Raw genomic sequence first — 20,482 nt, forward strand, 5'->3', positions numbered from 1 at the left:
GCGGCTTTTCACGCCACTTAGTTAGAGCTTTTAATTTCAACGATTCACTCCGATGAAATTTGCAATTAAGAATTATAAAAACTGGCTGCAGAAACCACTACTGTTGACTGCCTATGAATTGAAATAGCATTCGTCTCGGACAACCCTAAGGACGACCCCTAGGACGACGTCCTAGAAGACGACATCTGGGACAACCTCTAGGGCGATATCAAGGACAACCTCAAGGAAGACCTCTAGGACATCGTCTAGGAGGACCTCTAGGGCAGTCGAAGGACGACCTCAAAGACGACCTTTAGGGCGACGTCAAGGTCACCAGGTCCTTCAAAAATGGTGCAAATGTGTGCGAGAATGTGGCCTGAAATGGTCTACTGCACATACCTAGTGTGCATTAGGAGGCCAGAAAGTCCAGGAATATGGGAAAGGGGAGGGGAGAAACTAAAGAATGCTATCGCATTAAGAACTTTCTATGGCGACGCCGCAGCAACTGCGGCCATTTAGTGGGCGCTTCTCAAGACTCGTACACACAGTGTTTATCGAATGCCAACAGGTTCTCAAAGGTCCCGGTAATGCAGGTGGTGGTCCCAAGATCCAATCCTCAGAACGCCATGGCAATCTTTCTCCAGCATTTGAAAATATCGTTGACGGACGCCCTATGCCAAACATCATTTCCAGAGGTGGGAAGGGCCTGCCACAGGCTGTCAAAAGTCCCTTTCCTCATCCACAGAAACAAGTCGAGAAAGCGACAAAAAAAAGCTCGAGGTACACCTCCTTCATCCGGTCCGTCGTCTTTTTGCCCCGTTTTAATATTTTAAATACCTCACCACTTTTTTTTATTATTTTATTTAGAGGATACTACAAGCCATCGAAGGCCCAAGTAGGTGTGGGATACAACATATACATTCACACATAAAACGAAAGCAAATAACACGACATTAAAAGGTTTACAACTAACTAGCAAATATACAGGATATATTATTTAAAAAAAAGGGGAGGGGGGGAAAGCAAGCATAAAGCAGTATGTAATTCCATCATGCACTAATACAAAATGACCTATCCAGATGTAGTATGAAGGTTTATACAATCCTAATGTCCACGCGAAAAAGATGAAGGTGCAGCAATGTACAAAGCAAAACATGTTAGTTATCAAGACGCTCGAGACCTTCTACAAAGTTGGTGTCGATAAATAGTTCGAGAGGTAAACCGTTCCAGTCGCTAATAGTGCGAGGGAAAAAGCTAAATTTAAACATATTAGTACGCGCAAAAATGGGTGTTAGTGAAAACTGATGTCTGTGCCGCGTAGCTCTTGACGCTAAAGGGGAAATATATTGCAATGGGTCTATGCGAGTCTGTCCTTGCTGAAGATGAAACAAGAATTTCAACCGCGCTAGTTTCCTTCTGGCCTGAAGAATCTGTATTCCGTTAGCCTGCATAAGTTGAGATGGTGAATCCAGCCTTCTATACTTTCCGTAAATAAACCGAACCGCTCGACGTTGCACCATCTCCAACTTCCGGATATCTTCCTGAGTGAATGGATCCCAAACGATATTTGCATACTCCAACTTGGATCTGACTAATGAATAATACGCATGTAGCTTAACCTGAATCAAAGCGTCGTTCAACTTTCTTTTAATGAAACCCAACTTCCTGGATGCCGAAGTACAGATATGTTTTATATGAGGAGACCAAGAAAGTGTGTCCGATATAATTAAACCAAGATATTTACATTCTCGCTCCACAGTAACCGGGGTGTCCGCGATATTATAAATGTATTCAAAGGGCTGCTTCTTTTTGTAATACGTAAAAGTGTTGTTGGGTTTCATTAAAAGCTGTGAATGAACAAAGAAGTTGTGAATGCTTTCGCATTCACAACTTCTTGGGAGTTGTGAATGCGAAAGCATAAATGTCGTTCTTCCGCTCCCTTAGTGCGGCGCACTCGCATGGACGGCCACGTTCTGCTACTGCCGAGGGCCAAAGGCCGAGCGGGCGCTCTCGTGAAGTGGCCGCGCCGACATCAGCCGTACGAGCCGCTCCAAAGTCGTCCGAGCGGGCTCTGGGTGGCCCCGCAGCCAGCCATTTCCCGGCGTGGGCCCGCAGCGCCCTGAATCTGACGCCTGGCCAACGGGAGCCTCGTTCCTTGAAACTATGACGTGCACCAGCCAATGCGAGCCTACCCGTCACATTCCCTCCATTTAGAAAGGTGAATTTGGCTGCCGTGTTCTGAGGCTCTTTGCGCGGCTTCAAAGCTGGGAGCCTACAGATTGCGGCTTCATTCGGCTCCATTGGGACCGGGGATAATAGGTGCCTTTTGGCGCGTTTTCAAAGCTGATGACGTCGGCTCGATCCATGGGAAAGGTAATGCTCTCGCATTAATGTCAAAACAAAAACAACAAAGCAAAATGGTGAAAGTAAAAGGTAAACAAAACTAAACGAGGCGTTCAAAGCGCGATTTGTACGATAGTTGTCAACTGGCTCTATCAGGCTTTTTTGGGGCTCTAAGGAGTCGAAGCGGGGTGTTATTCTCCCCCGACAGTTTGTACATTTCATTGCCCGTGGCCAGAGTCCTTTATCCCTGGCGCATACAAACCACACTGCGAAGGTAGTCTTCAGTGAAAGCCTCCCCACGAGAGGCGTGCTGATCGATGTGTCGAACGTTGGTTCGATACGAGATGCCTGAACTTTTACTTTTTTGAGGGGATGTGTAGCGCCACCTCACAGAATTTGTCAGAAATGAAAGCGAATCTTCGGTGGACAGTGCCATTAAGACGCTTTTCTATTCTTCCCTGGAATGCCTATAACACCTTCTGCACTTACGAGTCTTGGTTAGCATGCTCAAGCTCGAAGGACTCTTTTTCTTTCGCTACAGCCAGTCTGCAAAGCTCTCCCCCCCCCCTTTTTTTTTTTTTTTGAAATAAAAAAGTATTATTGACTACGGTGGTGCAAACTACCACCCCGTTAATAAAGGTACAGCCGTCCCGATCTATCCGTCTATTCATCCTCTTGATGCTTCTCGCTTCTGTCGGGACGAGATCAGGCTGTGGTGCCCCAAACTTTAGAACTACACGGATCGGCCGATGTAACCGAATGCGGCGTCGGTGTCCGGCTGGAGCTTTCCGGTCGCCCAAAGGGGGGCCAGCCCTCTGTCCTGCAGGAACAATGCAGCATGCACGCTGCATATGCCCAGCACAAAAGCCCAAGCGGGTCAAGTTCCCATACCCTGCCTGATGACTACTTTCAAGAGGGACTTCTTCGTTTATTGATAGTATTTTTAGTGTTGTGCAAATATTCGAATTTTCTAATGGTAGTTTCGAATATTACGCTATTCGATATTCGATTTGAGAGCAGTCGTAACATTCGTGCTTTTCGAAGTGTTGGCAACCTTGAGTTGCAAGTTTGTTTACTGTCTAAAAATATGTAAGAAACAATTTCCAAAATCAAAAATATACTCAGACGTTCGGCAGAACGGTTTAAATATTACGGTGGGAAGTGTCAAATATATCCATCGTACTCATTTCATCGACTTTGTTTAAAAACCGGCAAAAGAAACCGATCAATGAGCTTCAGCAATGCCTGCACCATCTTTGTAAACCTTGGCACCCTGTATTCGAATAAATAAGTCATACATAAATTAATTAGGGTCTCATTCTCACAAATCAACCCACTTAATAATTGCACATCTGCAATAATTATCTTGCATGCCACTTTGCGGCCAAGATTTCTTAACAACAAGTATTTGATATTCGATTCGAAAATATTCGGCCAAAATCACTATTCGCTTCGGATTTCATTCGAAATCAAAATCCCCTATTCGCACAACCCCATGCTCTACCGAAGAAGATAATGGAAACCTGCCCGCAAGGCGTGTGGGCCTGTCCACGGGCCTTGTGTTGGGGAAACAAACGGGCTTTGTGGTCTGGTCTCCTTACCAATAAGAGTAAAGGATGCCCTCTTCACACTGCAATTAGTTGTTGTATACACCCGTGACTTTGGCACACTCCGAAGGGGTCCCCGACACATCCACGCTTGAGGGTTATGGCGTGTCTATTTAGTTTGTCCCCTTTTACGTGATGGTGGGCACATCTTGGACTTCTTGTTTCTTCCCAGAAACTGTTTGACCTGCAACGCCAAATGTCGGCGTCGAGCGTCCCAACAGTCAGTATAGACTTTAGCATAGTAGACAAAGCCAGCAAGCTTTGCGTCTGGCCATAAGGTGGTACAATGTCAAACTCACAATCACCGGGTTCAGGGGCTGGATTCCCACTGAAATGCATCTTGAATTTCCTTTACAAAATTTTCACGAATCACACTCTGAAGAATTTGTTGAACCTTTGGTAATGATCTCAAGGATTCCAGCCCTTAAACACATACTACGTTAAAAGCTTAATTTGATCGGTCATCCACTCGTGCATACATCCAATGCCCTAGACGACCTAATAAGTTCAGTTCGATCTGGAAGATTAGGAGGTTCTTTTATCACGAGTGGGGCAATTGGCTTACCATGAGCCAACGCTCCATGTCCCGTTCCAGGGTGTAGATGTTCTGCTTGCTCAGGACAAGCTTGTCAATCTGCGAAATTCAAGAGTGCAATAAATAAGGTTCCCACGCTCCTGAAGTCCTCTTGGGTCCAGAGCACATGAGCGAATGACGCTTTAGCAACTTTTGAGCAAATCGACGTTTTAGCGAATAATGGGGGCGCACGTTAACCTCCCCCCCTCCCCCCCCCCCCTGCGCTGCGCATACGCCGCTAGGCGGCGACAGTCAGCAGCGCCTTATCACAAAAGTGTGAACCCGCTTGGCCCACCCAAAAACACTGCTTCGCGGCGTCCAACTATTTGCTGAAGTGTCATTCGGTGAAACGTGGGTGTTGGCTAAAACGTCATTTGATCAAGTGAGTGCCTCCCCCTAGGTATGCGTGCCTAGACGCGCACCTGGGCACGACCTCCTAAGAAATTTACAGTCTCAGGAACTTCGTGGTACAAGCATCTTCCCTAGACAGAAGTTGCGTGTCGGGAGAAAAATAATGAGACAGCATGTTGCAGTTTCTCCTGGCTTAGGAAGAAGCACCTTGCTGTATATATCTGCGGGCCCATATAATCATCATCAACAAACTTGGGGTGTTCCCTGGAGCAGCCATCTGTAAAAAAGCCATTATGTTCCTTTCATAAAGTTTTCTTTGGATTGTATCTCTTACCCGGCGTTACTTAGGCTGCGATGTAACACACCTGACACAAGTTGGGTCTAGATCGCGAGAAAAAAAAATAATGACAATGCACGCAACAATCTCTCTCGGGGAGACACGAGGGAAAACGATCCTCGTACAGCATATCCCAATTTCTTCCGGGGATGCCTACAGTCCATGAGAGGACCAGTAGATGCCTTGCCTCGCGCAACCAAAGCGCATGATGGAGATTCCAGTCAATTTTTGAAAAGGATAGCACTAAGGTCAAGTCAGTGCATGTTTTTTTTGTCTAACGGGAGCATGTACTGTTCAGTTTGAGAAAGCATAAAAGGGCAATGCTGAGGGCAAAAAGGCTTTCTTCCGTTACTCTCTCAAGCGGAAGTACTTTACAGAACTTGCGCTTTCTTCCGAGAATGAATGCAAAGAGCCTTTTTTCTGTCTTCTAGCCTTTAGCATACTCCAAAGTAGTAATAGCCCCAGCCGAACAAATATACTGACCCAAATATGGACAGCAACACCTCCCGGGTGTACCGAGTTTGTCGTTTAGCTGGAAACTTTCCAATGTGCCACAGAAAGTTCCCGAGAAACCAAAGCAGCGTTTTTTGGCACAGGTAAGCATTGCAGAAAGCTTAAACTCCGTTAGATTGTGACGCTAACTGTTGGGATAGAATGCAAAGTCTGAGAACATTACGTTACCTAGATCAAAATACAACTGAGATTTTCGCTACAAGCTGACTTGCACCTAAGCCTCGTATGGACCCAAGATATCAATCCCGTCTATTGTGGACGGGACTTGTATTGCTTCTAAACAAGAAAGAGGATACTATCGAGACCGGTTATAACCCAATAGCGGCTACAGCAGAGCAATCACCATTTTCCATTCCCACTTTGTCCTAACCAAAGTCGGTTACAAAAAAAAAATAGCGGATATAGCCAAGTGATGCCCGATTCCCGTTGCCTTTGTTAGAACCGGTCTTTTCACTGCCATAGATGCCACAGACAGTCCCAATCTAATTTCTTGTCTCGACAATATTAGGCTTAGGTGGACGTTGGCTCACAAGGAAATCTCCTTTTTCCCCATTCGATCGAGGTAACATCATGAATTTTAAGTTTCATCCTAACTGCTTTTCTCAGAGACTTTCTGCAATGCACAGCTCATTGATTTGGATCGAAAAGCACCTCTTTTCCTGGGATTGCAAGTGGATCTCGCACATAGGCTGGCAAAGGGCTAAACAAAAATCCAGCTGTCAAGATCATTCGCAAGCTTCCATTTAGATATTTCTTACGTCTATCTGAAATGCCTACATTGGGATGGCAAGGAAACGACACATTGGAACGTAGAGATGGCCAGCTATACCTAATGGAACGCGCATCTTACCAAGAAACTGTGGAGAAGCAACACCCGCCAAAGCAAGCTCCGCGGGTGTTGCTTCTCCGCAGTGCAGCGGCACTCAGTAAGAAGCGTGCTCAACGGGGCTGATCTTTGGGAAAATAGGAATATAATGCAGTTCAGCTCCAAGCAAACATCGAGTAGCGTATTATTCCAGATTATTCGAAAACTGAAATATTCGCGCAATCCTAGAGAAAATATAACCATAAATAGCTCGTCGCAATTTCTCTAGGCCAAAGATCCTATGAGACACTGTTTGCTTCAGACATCCGACTATCTGCACATATGTTCCAAGCAGCTTCATGCATTTGCATTAGGTGTGTGCAAATATTAAATTTTAACTTCTAGCCAATAGTGGTTTTGACAAAATATTTTCTAGTTGAGTATCGAATAGTTTCTCCGAGCCTTTCACTACCCTGCCAGCTGAACCCACCAAGGTTGTTCCCAAGGTTACACTTTTTACAACATGTCTCCACAAGTTCAATGCCCACATTAGGATGGCAAGAGAATGACGGACAGAAAATTAAGCCCATCTAACTGGGGATTTATGCAAATATCCTTTCTTCTATCTAGAACTTCTAAGACAATCCCGAATGATGGATGAAGGGGCATCTCTGCCTCACATATACACTCTTGCATAATAACGACAGCATCATTTTTTTTAAATTTTACCACAACATTTGCGTAGTTTTTGTTTCTTTCAAGTGTGCTTTTGTTCCAAGCTTGCAACTAAGATATTTGTACTTTTTGAAGCCTCGACCGCTTCGGGGTTACCCCCACACTTGTTACCGAGCACCGGTGCAGTGCAGAGGAGCAGCACCTAAGGAAGCGAGCTTCACGGGTGTGGCTTTTCCGCGGTGCATCGGTGCTCAATAAGAATCCCGCTCAACAAAGCACACCTGCTGCAGTCCCCAATTGGAAAAATGGGAATATCGTAGCTCACCTCGAGCGATTATCAAATATTCAAAAATTTAAATATTTGCACAAAGCCAGGCTGCCTCAGTTAGACAGCTTTAACCAATGAAGGGAGAAACACGAGAGCGTCCTCAGACCGTCTCTTTTTGCAGGACGTACTGGTGGTGCAGCTTGAAACCTCATAGGTAGAAAATGATTGAAAAGCGAATGCTTACATTTTTTTCAAGCGTCTGCCATTTCTGCTTGGCCACCCTGGGAGAGACCAACAGAGACTTCCCTACAACCAGAAAGCAGGGCTTACTTAGTTGCAGAGACACGAGGGACACAGTCATTTTATGAGAGCCGTCAACTTCTTTTGCCCCAATCAATTGGCCACGTCACAAGGAAATCCCGCAAGGCGCATCCAAATGCAGCCGGGCGAGCACCGTAATATCCAGAGTCATTGCCCCTTTCTGGGCGAATATCCATTTCCGAATAAACACGGAGCGATCGGCCACCCCTACAATACCCCGATGCGGACTCGGCAATCTCTCAATCTACCCAAACGGCACGGTGATTGGAGGACACCCGAGTAAAATGAAAGAGGGGAAGACACTCCTTTGTTTACGTACTTCCTTCCCAATTTCCCCCAAGTCGGAGCACATGCGTGCAAAAGGGAAACGATGGAGAGAATGAAACGTTGCTGAAAGATCGGCTAGCCGAAATCATTCCTTTTACAACGTAGCAAAACAGAACGACCGAAAAACACTGCTCATCAAACAGAAACTAAGAAAGACGCAAGAAAATTCCATGCAATGCACGTATACCATCCTACTTAGCTTTCAGCGTTACTGGACTGAAGCAAAAGAATCTGGAACCATGGCTGAATTAAGCGGTGCCATTGCATGCTGTACAACTTGATTCTCACTGCCTCTGCTATCCACATTGTACTGCTTTGGAGAACCGTCAAATTCCTCGCTTTCGGAGTTAGTTATGAAGAGTGTAGAGGAGTGCGGCAACAGCCCCGTCCTCTTGGAAGGGGCAACGCCACCTATGCCTACAGAGTTACGGTGCTCTACAAAAGATGGCGCGCAACGCATGAAAAATGATGTCGCACGGTGAAATTTTGCTAAAGAAACCCACATACGAGTCGCATCGTATAAAATGCACCGAGAAAATTGTATAAAAAATTAAAAACATTTACAATTTCCTGTAATGCCGAATGGGAGTGTAGCGCTTGAGGAGGACCCTACCCCTCCGTAGCCCCCTCCTTCCCCTTTACCATTTAGCGGGAAATTGTCGCAAAATTTCCCTCTAAATTTAACGAAAATTTCCCCAGTAGATTTAGCAGGGAAATTTTTCCGTTAAATTGAGCAGGAATATTACCCGCTCAATTTAGTGGCAAAATTTTTTTTTGCGTGAAAATGTTTTTGTTAAGTTTAGCAGTAAACATTTTTCCATTAAATTTAGTAGAAAAATTTCCTCACTAAATTTAGGGAAAAAAATTTCCCAGCTAACATTAGTGGGGAAATAATTGAGAGGCACTTCGGCCGCTCCACTTGGATCCGGGCGCCTCAGAGCCTTGGGAGGGGCCCCCAATGGCCAGGTGCTCACCTCCGAGGCGTCCCGCCACGCGACTGGACATGGGGTGGGCCTGGCGGCGGAGGGCGGCCACCTCCTCGTGGCGCCGCTTGAGCACCATCTCCTTGGTGCGGTTCTGGGCCTCCAGGGAGCGGATGCGGTTCTCCTGCTGCCGGTTCTCCTTGCGCATCTGGGCCACCTCACGCTGCCTCCGCTTCTCCGCCTCCTGGTGACAACGGCTCCCCTCCTTCATCTTCGTCATGAGCGACACCTGCCCCAAACAAACCTATTCGAGGCTACTTTCTCCACAACGGGGGTCCACAGATTGGGCTCTTGCAATACCTTTTCACGCCCACACTACCTCACGCTGGCCTAGAAAGCCATAGCCTCACCGGATTTACCCCAAATTCCACCAAATTATCCCGAAAAAACGGTGACAGTCAGTGTTCCAGAACAAACATTTCCGGCTTGTTCCAGTCCAGAGTGGATGGATCGATGAATCTTAACGGCTGTACCCCTTCTAACGGGCAGTGGCTTTGCGCCAGTTTGCCTGGAAACAAGAATCATTCCGCCGTGCGCTTGTTATGCTGACAACGCTGTTCTTATCCTTCGTCTCATCTGGCAACCGCATTGTACACGCGATTTCTTTTCTGGTTCTTGAAAAGAAAAGTACACTTTGTTCACTGTTCGAATAAGGCAGTCGTTTCCTCCTGTCGCGTCTTAGGGACACCGGAGTTATGGCGACGAGGATTAAGAAAGTACTACGCCTTTCATCATAATAACTGGGACCGGTCGATGGCTCCCATGTTTACCTACAGTCTATCACCACCCGTCTTCCTCGCTACGCCGAGACCAGCCTGCTTGCAGTGGCGGTAGTGGAAGCTCACATTCCTCAAGTTTTTGGAAGCCGTCAACGGCAATGACCTTAGTCCGAAATGCAAAAGTGCCATTTTGCTCGATGGACTCGAGGGAAAAACGGATCTACTACAGCATGGCCTCGGCAACCACAGCACAGCCAAGCCAGGTAAAGACGAGAGGGAGAGAAGGGCAACGGGGACGAGGAAGCACTCGCAGCGCTCGACAAGCGCTTCTCGACGGCAACCAACGAGCCGATGGAGCAACAATGATTTCGTCAGCGTCGTCAGCGTGAAGGGGACTGCCTAAAGAGCAGATGAGGAGCGATGCGTTACTGACGTCGCACTCCCGGTGCTTTCCATTTCTTCCCCATCGTAACAGACGCCTTCACCAAGCGTTGGGTCACAAACGTATGCTCCTACAACATACGCCGAAAAGCACGGCGCAGAAAGGCAGCTAGTGCACCACGTGGGCGTTAACCAATTCAAGCCATGCCAAGCCTGGCCAAGTCAAGTCAATGCAAGCCAAGCCAAAACCATGCACCGTGTTCACGAAAGCTTGCAACTCAGTTTTTTTTTATGCAGAGGGACCAGAACAACAATGATCCTGCATCGGGCATTTTTTAGTTTCTGCTTCAAAGTGGTCAGGTGTTTGAGTGTACTTTGCGCGTCGCTTTGCTTATGGGCAGCGGAGGAGCTCGCGCCCCAAAAAGAGTAGTGCACATCTGCCGCCAAGTGGATTGCCACAGTGAGAAGAACCTGAGCAGTTCGGATGAGTGCAGTCAAAACGTGAACTGATATTTCTTCCCTTTTCTCTTCTAGCCGTGCCCCCGAGTGCAATAACTATAATCAGCCTCGACTTTTTTTTTTCTTTTCGAGGGCATGAAAACCTTCCCTCGCATAATACGGTAACTGTGAGGTAATAGAGAAACGGAACTAATGCCCGGATGGACGCACCTTGGTCTTCTTCATGTCGGCCACCTCCTGCTTGAGCTTGCGCACCTGGCGCTCGTACTCGGCCTGGTTCTTCATGAGCTGGGCGTGCTCCCGCCTGGCCGCCTGCATCTTCTTCAGCTCCCCCTGCAGCTGGCCCAGCCGGCGCTCAAAGTCCCCCCGGATCTTGCGCACCTTCTCCTCCCAGTCCTTCGAGGGCCCAGCGCTGCCTGCAACCATCTCCGCTAGACAACTGGCCCAAAGCTCCTCCTCTTTGCAAAACCCACCCACGCTGGAGAGGATGCGGTCCCTCTCGAGCTCTGTCTCCCGTATGCGGGCCTGGAGCTGCACCAGCTTCTCCTCGTAGTGGATGCGCGTGGTGTGCAGCCGCCGTTGGCTCTGCTCCAGCTGCTCTATCAACTTCTGCTTGCACGAGATCTCCATCGTCAGGTTCACCAGGTCCTGGCTGTACCTCTCTGCAAGGCACACCCCCTTCCAATGGTTGGCTCCCTCCCAACTCACCTTTTTTTTTACACCTGTATGAGCGAGCGATGTAAACTATATCTTAGTTTTTGCTGACACGCAATATTTTTGCCTTTTGGCCGCGTTTTGGTACGTGCCTTGAGTGTCTCGGAATGGCAAATCTCTAACTTCTCTGCAAACACCGAGACCTAAAAAATCAGCTTGGTATTCGACGAACGTGAAAACTACCAAGTTACAGTTCCGAATAAATCGAGGCCCAGCAGGGCCGCTCAAAGAAGCAACCTCGGAGTGCGAGGTCCGTGTCCGTTCCAAATAGGATAAGGGCGCGCACTCCCACGAAACACCTTTATAAATAAATATTCGTTACGGAGCAGGTTACAGCGTTACTCCAACGAAAGACTCCAAGAGCGAATTCAACTTCTGCTTCTGCTCATCCTCCTCCTCTCCCGACTGTATGGGAGAGGGTCACAATCCTCGCAGAAGCAGGCAGTTACGAGAGATATACAATTCCGTAACAAAAAACGCCGTGACTCCCAAATAGTGGCCAGGCTCTTTAAATGAACCACAAAATTCGGTTTCTTAGCCTATCGCGTTACGACTTTGTGCAGCGTTGCTCACGAATGGTGCATTATTTTTTTGTAAAATTTGCAAAGAGCAAACTGGGTCCTTATCACAAGAGCGAATGACATTTTAGCGAACGGCGACATTTGAGCGAATGGTCGTTTTAGCGAATAACGGGGGCGCGCGTTAACCCATCCGTCGCGCTGCGCTTTACGCCGCTTCGCGGCGACAGTCTGCGGCAACTCATTACAAAAATATGAACTCATTTGGCCCACCCGAAAACGCCGCTTCGCGGCGTCCGACTATTCGCTAAAGTGTCGTTCGATGAAACGTGGGCGTTCGCTAAAACGTCATTCGATCAAGTGAGTGCCTCCCGAGCAAACTTACCCGAGTAAATAGTAAAGAAAGAAAAAGGCTTAGCTCCTATGGAAACTCACGGGAGACAAGAGATGGCACAAGCTGTCACGACACCAACAGCCGCCAACGAACGAGCATACGGCGACAACAGCTGGCGTCATCAGCAGACAATGTTTTGGACTCAAAAGCGGCGCGCGTTCCGCAGCGGCGACAGTCGCAGAACCAAAAGCAGGCGTGGTAACAACAAGGAACTGCAAAGCAGACGACATAAGACCCCCCCCCAAAAACAAAAAAAAAGAAACAGTCAAAATATTTTGACAAATGATTTCTTTAATCAACCATGTGTCCATTCGATGCGTTTTAATAGTAAGGGTGATAGAATAATGCATTGGCAACTGATATTAAAAAAGCTTTCACCGCTTTTGAGTCGAAAATATTGTCTGCTAATGACGCCGGCTCACGGTGCCGTACACTCTCAGAAAAAAGGGTACGTATAGTCCTCCCTTACGGGAGGAACGGTCTTGTAACCTATGTTCCTTTAGAAAAGGAGAAACCTTCGTCCCTGAAGCAGGGGAGCAAAGTTCCTCCGTCGCTTGCATCTCAATATGGCGGCCCCGAATCGAGCAAATCGAGCCCAATAAGGCTTAACGAGGATGCTACGTCTCTTGTACGGGACGAGAGCAGCAGCAAATGAAAGCGTAACACAAGCTTTCCGCAAACTGTGTTTATTTCCGAAGCCAGATTCCCCCCACAGGTACAGAAATCTGCGTTTCCAAAGCAGTTACTCAGTCTTCTCGTCGACAGCACTGCGATGTTAAACGGAGACAACCGATACCCAGTTACTTCGCGCACTTTGCGTCTTACCTTTGGTGTTCCTCGAGTCACAATTCCTTCGTCAACCGCACATCACGGAGAAGGGCAAACTCACTCCGCGAAACCAAAAGCCGCTCTCGGAAGAACGAACTCGAAGCCGCTGTTTATCGCGTAGCCAGCGTAGCGGCGTAGCGTGAAAGAAGGTTAAATCGCTAGCCACCAGATGGCGGGGTCAAGCAGAGTAATTGCAAGTAGCTAGGCTAGGTGGCGCTAAGTACCGCCCAATTCATGTTCTACAAAAAATTATTTGTTTCTCTTAGGCCACTACTGTGCTTGAGGACCCTCTACTATACACACGATACACACATGACACCCATACACTTATTACAAGCATCAGGTGAACATACATTAAGCACATGCACTGCACACACAAATATAAATACAACGGAACACCACACTAACCCGAACACTACACCCGTGCTCTGCGTTTCCGTCTTTTATACTGGTCGTTTTGAACGTGCGGAACTTTTCGGTGACTCCCTAAGCAATAAAAAATATTCCCAGCATGTTGATTTTTTCCCTGCAATGTCATACCTCTGAAAGTATTTTGAATGGCTCAGGGGTTGAATCTCTTATTAAAAAGTAAACGCTCAATCATGCCGTAATTATTTGAAAGCCAATAAATCAAGCCGCTCCAATGCGGTTCGAAGCCATGAGTTTGTTTCCCCACACGGCACGTCGTAGCTTGTATTTCTATTTGTGCTGTTCGCGCAAAGCTGCAATTGCCGTTTGAATTAATCTCTGTAGAGCGGATATTCAGTCAGCTGGAAGTGATGCTTCACGGACTGAGAAATTGCTTTTCGATCAACTTGAATGCGGTCAAAGCCGCGACTTGCGGCAGGTTTAAGTGTACGGAACTACGCCGTGGCGAGCCCGAAAACTTCTAGCGCTCATCCCAGCGCGCCACGGAGGGTAGTTTCTCCAGCAACCGTAGTATAATGAAACAGCGAAATAAAGGGTAGCTTTTTTTTGTTCGATTTTACCTACTATTGTTTTTAATGCCGAAATTCCATACTGTAAATATACGTACTTCACGTCACGATTTCGTACTGTTCAGTCCTTGCCCCAGAGCGCAATCGCTGCCGGGGACGAGACCATTCCGACATTCACATTGGCCACTGTACGATAGGAGCTTCTACTGTTCAGACCAGCGTTCCAACATGACTATCCGCACGTTGATCGATTGCACGTAATCCCTCAAGTGGTATTAAACTTTTTAATGTAAAGCGGAATGTCAACCTGCGACACCCCGCCCCCTCCGATCACAACCCGACCAGCGGCATCAATGCCCAACAGTTTACGATCTCATCTTCTTGTTACACCACTGATACGCGAACACATGGTCACATCGGCGATAATTCCAGTCTTCTGTTCACAACCCAACACTGTCATCACGATGTTGCAGCTATGTTGCTGACACGCACAAACACAAAACCACGTTGAACGCCGGTTGCACTCGGCATCGGAAAACAGAACTGAACTCAGGGGGGAAGGCACCCAGGCAGCCGGCAGCAAAACCTGCCTGTCTTGGACGCAGTTCCTGCGGTTTCCATAACGTCGAAAACGTCGACACAGTTCCGCGTGCTTTCGCTACTGTAGTCTGTAGTGCTGCAGCCTGCAGTGGCTGTAGTTCCGTGCCGCGCGAGTCACGTAATCCGGAGACGGCCATCCCCCAGTGTACGTGGCGCTGCTGGCACTGCTCCGGAACTTCGCTGTTTCTAGCGGCTTCGTTTGCTCGTTTGATAAAATTAGTGATAAAAATGTCATTGCAACCGAAATGTTCTGGACGTTTAAACTGGAAGACGGAATTACAGGCGGCCTTCGCTGCTGCTGAAGCTCAATCAACTCAACAGCTATTTATTAAACAACGTGCGCGACCTGCTCGAAAAACGAAACCGAAAGACGATGAGTCGGGAGGGCGAAAGCTTTCTCCCGTCTGCCTGGAGAAGGAGAAAAACATTTCGTTCCTCCCCTTTTCTCGTGTCCGCTTGGGGGCGCGTCGGTAGAAGGGAGGAAGGCGCGGCGTTGCTACTTTTTTCCTCCATTTTTTCTTATAGCATCCTCGATCATCCGCACCGGTGCGCACCGGGGCACTGAGGTGCGCCCCTTCATCTTCGATCAAGTGCACCGGTGCGCACCGTACATCCTCGATCAACGAAGCGCACCCTCCCGGTGCGGCTTTTCGTTGCCCCAACGCGCACCAAGAAAATCGGCGGTGCGCCGGGGGGCAGTCCCATCAGGCATTGCGGCCAGGAGCGGGAATCGAGAAGATGGCGGGAGTAGCAGACGCGCAGACTATCGAGATGGCGATCTTGCAAAAACGAACACGCCTCGGAGCTGCACTAGATGATTTCCTCGGGTCTTCTAACGGCGAGGCGACGAGCTTCTCACCATCGCCGCGATTACTGGCGATTGCTGCGGTGGCAAGGAGCGCCCGAAAAGCACGAACTTCGTGGAAAGCGGCGCGAGGCGTTTCGATGGCAGCGAGGTACGGCTATTATCTGGTGTTTCGTTTTCTTGAACTAATAATGATGGCCAACATATACATGTGGAATTGTCACCCGCTTCGGGACCCCATCGACAATCACGTCCACGATGTTTATTTCTGTGACAGCGAGGTACGGCTATTATCTGGTGTTTCGTTTTCTTGAACTAATAATGATGGCCAACATATACATGTGGAATTGTCACCCGCTTCGTGACCCCATCGACAATCCCGTCCACGATGTTTATTTCTGTGGGACCGTCAAATCCGCGAGTAAAAAATTAGAAGAAATTGACAGCAGACGGGCACCGTGCGCTGACCTACGCAAAATAAACGAACAAAACGCGAAGTGACGCAAGGTGGAGCTCGCCGCGGTGCACCGGCGCGGCGCAGTTTGTCCTCGGTGTTGCACCGACATCGCGCTGCACAACCGAGGAGCGCTGTGCACTGTGCTGGTTTCAGGGCGATTCCGGTGCGAGTTGATCGAAGATGCTATTAGAGCAGAGGTCGGCATTTTAGGTCGCCCTCACTCACCCTCACCCTCACAGCCACACTCACCCAAGACCCTCACTCACCCTCACCCTCACAGCTGCACTCACCTTCAGCCCCTCACTCACCCTCACCCTCACAGTCACACTCACCTTCAGCCCTTCACTCACCCTCACTGAACCTCACGCACTCACCGCCCTCACGCCCCTCACGCCCCTCACGGCCCTCACTCACTCATGGCCCTCACGCCACTCACCGCCCTCACGTCACTCACCGCCCTCACGGCCCTCACCGCCCTCTCCGCCCTCACCGCCCTCACGGCCCTCACACACTCATAGCCCTCACGCCACTCACCGCCCTCACGGCCCTCACGCCGCTCACCGCCCTCACGGCCCTCACCGCCCTCTCCGCCCTCACCGCCCTCACGGCCCTCACAGCCCTCACACACTCATAGCCCTCGCGCCACTCACCGCCCTCACGGCCCTCACGGCCCTCACGGCCCTCACCGCCCTCACCGCCCTCACGGCCCTCACGGCCCTCACACACTCATAGCCCTCACGCCACTCACCGCCCTCACGGCCCTCACGCCGCTCACCGCCCTCACGCCACTCACCGCCCTCACGCCACTCACCGCCCTCACGCCACTCACCGCCCTTGCGGCCCTCACGCCACTCACCGCCCTTGCGGCCCTCACACCCCTCACGCACTGATGGCCCTCACGCCACTCAGGCCAGCTTCAGATGGGGCAAATTCGCCCAGAAACTTTACGTCGCAACACCAGCAACACGGGCCGCCCGCGATCACACGCAGCAACCAATTGCTGCAATTTGCCATCGTCATCATAAATTTTTATTTTTATTGCACTATTTAGACATAATTACGCGTTATAAACGTGTTTTATGCATTTAAATCTCGTTAAGAATACTAATGCACCTTTCTGAAACAGTTTATTTCCAAAAAAAAAAACAATCATTTCAACCAGAACCGAGTCTTTCGGTGTCATCATCACCGGCACGAGGTATCACGTGAAAATCTTGCGTCCCTGATTGGATACAGGCGCCTCAAACGCATTCGAATTGCTCCGAGTTGCTTGCTTATTTCGAGCCGGACCCGATCTCAGCAATTCGTGTCGATCTAGGGAAAACTAGAGAACAACCCGCCATTAACACCAAAATTGTTGAGAAAGATGCTCGATCTGAATGGGGTCTCACGCACTCGCCGCACTCACGCACTCATGGCCCTCACACACCTCACGCACTCACCGCCCTCACGGCCCTCACGCCCCTCGCGGCACTCATGCCCCTCACGGCGCTCACGCACCTCACCGCCCTCACGGCCCTCACGCCCCTCACTCACTCACGGCCCTCACGGCCCTCACAGCTCTCACGGCCCTCACAGCTTTCACGGCCCTCACGGCCCTCATGGCCCTCACGGCCCTCACCCCCCTCACGGCCCTCACGGCCCTCACGGCCCTCACTCACCCTCACACTCATGAATTTTCCTGGTTCAGAAACTCACTCACCCTCACCTCACCTGTGAAGATGAGGGTGAGTGAGGGTGAGTGAGGGCCCTCATGAGTGAGGTTTGCCGAAGTATGTATTAGAGTGTATGCTCATTCGTTAGCAGCAGTTGGCGTCACGACCGCTCGCACCATCTCTCGCCTCCCGTGCAAAACGACGCCGTATTGTTTGAAGACCGGTGGCTTCACTGCATTTGCATAGGAGTTTAGCCTTTTTCTTTCTTTACTTTTTCCTCAGGCAAGTTCTGTTTGCAAATTTTCCAAAAAAAAATTTACCATCTGTGGGCAACGCTGCACAAAATTGTAGCGCGATAGATTGAGATACTGAATCACGCGGCGATCTAAAGAGCCTGGCCGCTATTTGAGGCACCCCATAGTTTGCCCGCATTTTGTCAGGCGGCAGAGCTCCTAGCGCGCTCCCCTCGCACGGCCAAGAGCATCTGCATTTGTCCAGCCATTGGCCCCCCGCATCCAAAGGCTCCTCACCGTCCTCGTCGGCCTCCACTTCGGACTCGGAGCTCTCGTCGTTGCCGTTGGCCTCGGCCGTGTCCTCGTCCGCATCAGACTTCTTCTCCCTTTCCTCTTCCCCTCTGTGGGGACAACCAAACAACATTTTGCCTGCCTCAAAACATTCAAGTTTTAGAATAACATCCACACCTCTGCATACGTCTTACAGAATACTCTGGCAATTGTCGCAACAACATCTTTAGTACATAAAAACCCACACAATGCACAAGCGTACAATTCCATATATGCGCCGCTTTTTTTTCTTTTTTTCAAAATGGAGAATTGTTTTTTATCCTATATCACCGGTTACTAAAGGGAAAACCAAGATCTCTGGCAACTATGAGTGCCTAATGCAGTCATATTTTTTCTCCTTCGTGCCTGGCGGGAATGTTTGCTCATTCTTGCAGCACTTGTGTTTCTCAAATTTAACATTGTGACTGTCGTAATGGGCGGTTTCCGGCAAATGGAAGTATGCTGCCGAAGAGCAAAGCCGTTTCGCTTCATGGGGCTTTGTGCCCACGATCCCGTCCACTCAAATTGCTTCTTCGAAAGCCCGGGAGCACTAGACACCTTTGCTGCTTTGGTACAGATGGATGTCGGAAGTAGCGGGAATGAGTGCAAGTCGATGCAACACTACAATCGCTTTCGAGCAATTCATCGATCGATGGAGTCTTATTGGCGCAAATGCATCCAAGGTTAAAGAGCGGCAAAATCTGCAACTATTTCAAGAAACAGTTTTTAGAAAAGAAAGAGCACTCTAGTGGCTAGTGATAGAACAAAATGATGGACATGGATCTGTGTATGAATAATGTAGATGAAAAATTTGAAAGTTGCGAAGTTAGTTTAAAGTGAGCGTAAAAGTCCAGCACTTTCTAGGAATTTAAAAACATGTAGAAAAGGTTCATCTCCAAGCAGAAGAGCAGGGTGTAGAGTTGCCGAGTAAAACACGTCGAAGGGGGACCTGGAAAAAACGGTCCCTGTGACGAGCCAACACCTCTAGCATCTGCTTCCCGACAACATTCCTCTTGCCATTTACACCAGACGCTTTTCCTTGCGGTCGCTTTGTAGTCTTGGATATCAACATTCCTTGTAGCGCATGCGGCACAATCAGCAGCTTCACTGACAGGTATACCCACGTGACAGCCAGCAAAAGACGCAATTTGTTTTCCACAGCTGCAGCAACCACTTTATGATGTAGCTGAGTGATTAGAGGGTTTTTTGCTATCTCAAGGGATCTGATTGCTCTCAGAGCACTTAGTGAATCAGCGTAAACTACAGAGTATGTATGCCTATTTTTGATAATATCTTCCGCGGCCAGTAGTGAACCATAAAACTCGGCAGTCGAGGTAATTGCACTGGAATTAATCCTCCGCACACATTTAAGTGATGATCCCATCCCGGAACAGCCGACAGAGGAGTCGGTTTCTGTGCCGTCAGTATAAAAGCTGGTGTAGTCTTTATGTGCATTTGGTAGCTGAAAGAATTCCTGTTTTAAGACTTCTCGTGGGGTATTTTCCTTAGTGTACCCAGTGAGTGACAAGTCTGTGATGAGCAGACTATGCTCCCATGGTGCCACAGTTCCCACAAACTGAGCAACAGGCGGGTTTGTCCGAAGGCTAGCCGAGACAGCAGTGAAAAGGGCTTACTTTGGAAGGTTAGTTCAAAATCTGTTCCCTCAGCTAGTTCCCGACACTGATATTGCGATACTGACCGTATCCTGAGGGAATACGTTAGACCCAAGACAGCTCGCCTTTTCTCTAGGAACATTTCTTCAGCTTCAGAATAGAGACTCAACCCAGGGGATGTATGAAATGCACCGGTGACAAGTAGGATCCCTGCGCAATGGATTGATCCAACATTTTCACTGTTGATGCACTCGCTCATCCATACACCAAACATGCATAATCTAGACGAGACCACGCAATGGACCCATAGATTTTTAACAGGCACAAACGACAGGAACCCCGAGTCGTGTGGGAGATAACTCTCAAAATATTGAGGGATTTATGGCGTTTTAGTCTTAACGTTTTGATATGTTGCCTGAAAGAGAGCTTAAAAAACTTGTACTCCGTTTTTATCTGAACCGGTGCATTTTACACGGTCAACGAAGGCATCCTGAGCACGTTACGCCAGCAAACTGCCCTGAATGTCTTTCTTCGCGTCATACTTCTGTGTGGGCAGACGTTCGGGAAAGTTCTTTGTTTCCACAACATACGAGGCGTTGCATTCAGCATGACGAATTTGGTAAATCAGATCCTGAAGTTTTTTTTTGGGGGGGAGACAATCTCTGGAAAGATACTGGCCTATGGTTGAGAGGCAAGAAACGTAGAAGAAATTTCCTGCAAAATGGCTCCTAGATAGCCATTGTCCGTGTCATAGT

At 48.7% G+C, this 20,482-nt stretch overlaps 1 protein-coding gene across 3 annotated transcripts in view; it reads right to left on the reverse strand.

The window, feature by feature from the left end:
- Positions 1–20,482, reverse strand: part of LOC120841666 (kinesin-like protein KIF21A) — a 72,859-nt gene that overhangs the window by 42,840 nt on the left and 9,537 nt on the right. For 2 of the 3 annotated variants that reach the window (XM_040212603.2, XM_042289776.1), the window contains exons 3-8: positions 18,082–18,185; positions 11,116–11,304; positions 10,853–11,058; positions 9,075–9,312; positions 7,697–7,758; positions 4,495–4,563 (exon numbers count right to left, since the gene is read on the reverse strand). In XM_040212603.2, coding sequence (XP_040068537.1) covers positions 4,495–4,563; positions 7,697–7,758; positions 9,075–9,312; positions 10,853–11,058; positions 11,116–11,304; positions 18,082–18,185 — 868 coding nt within the window. Of the gene's footprint in view, positions 1–4,494; positions 4,564–7,696; positions 7,759–9,074; positions 9,313–10,852; positions 11,305–18,081; positions 18,186–20,482 lie in introns of all 3 variants that reach the window. The other variant, XM_040501733.2, reaches the window with a different exon arrangement.

Source organism: Ixodes scapularis, unplaced genomic scaffold, assembly GCF_016920785.2.
Source record: "Ixodes scapularis isolate PalLabHiFi unplaced genomic scaffold, ASM1692078v2 PGA_scaffold13__105_contigs__length_92229423, whole genome shotgun sequence".
In the NCBI taxonomy this organism is placed as follows: Eukaryota; Metazoa; Arthropoda; class Arachnida; order Ixodida; family Ixodidae; genus Ixodes; species Ixodes scapularis.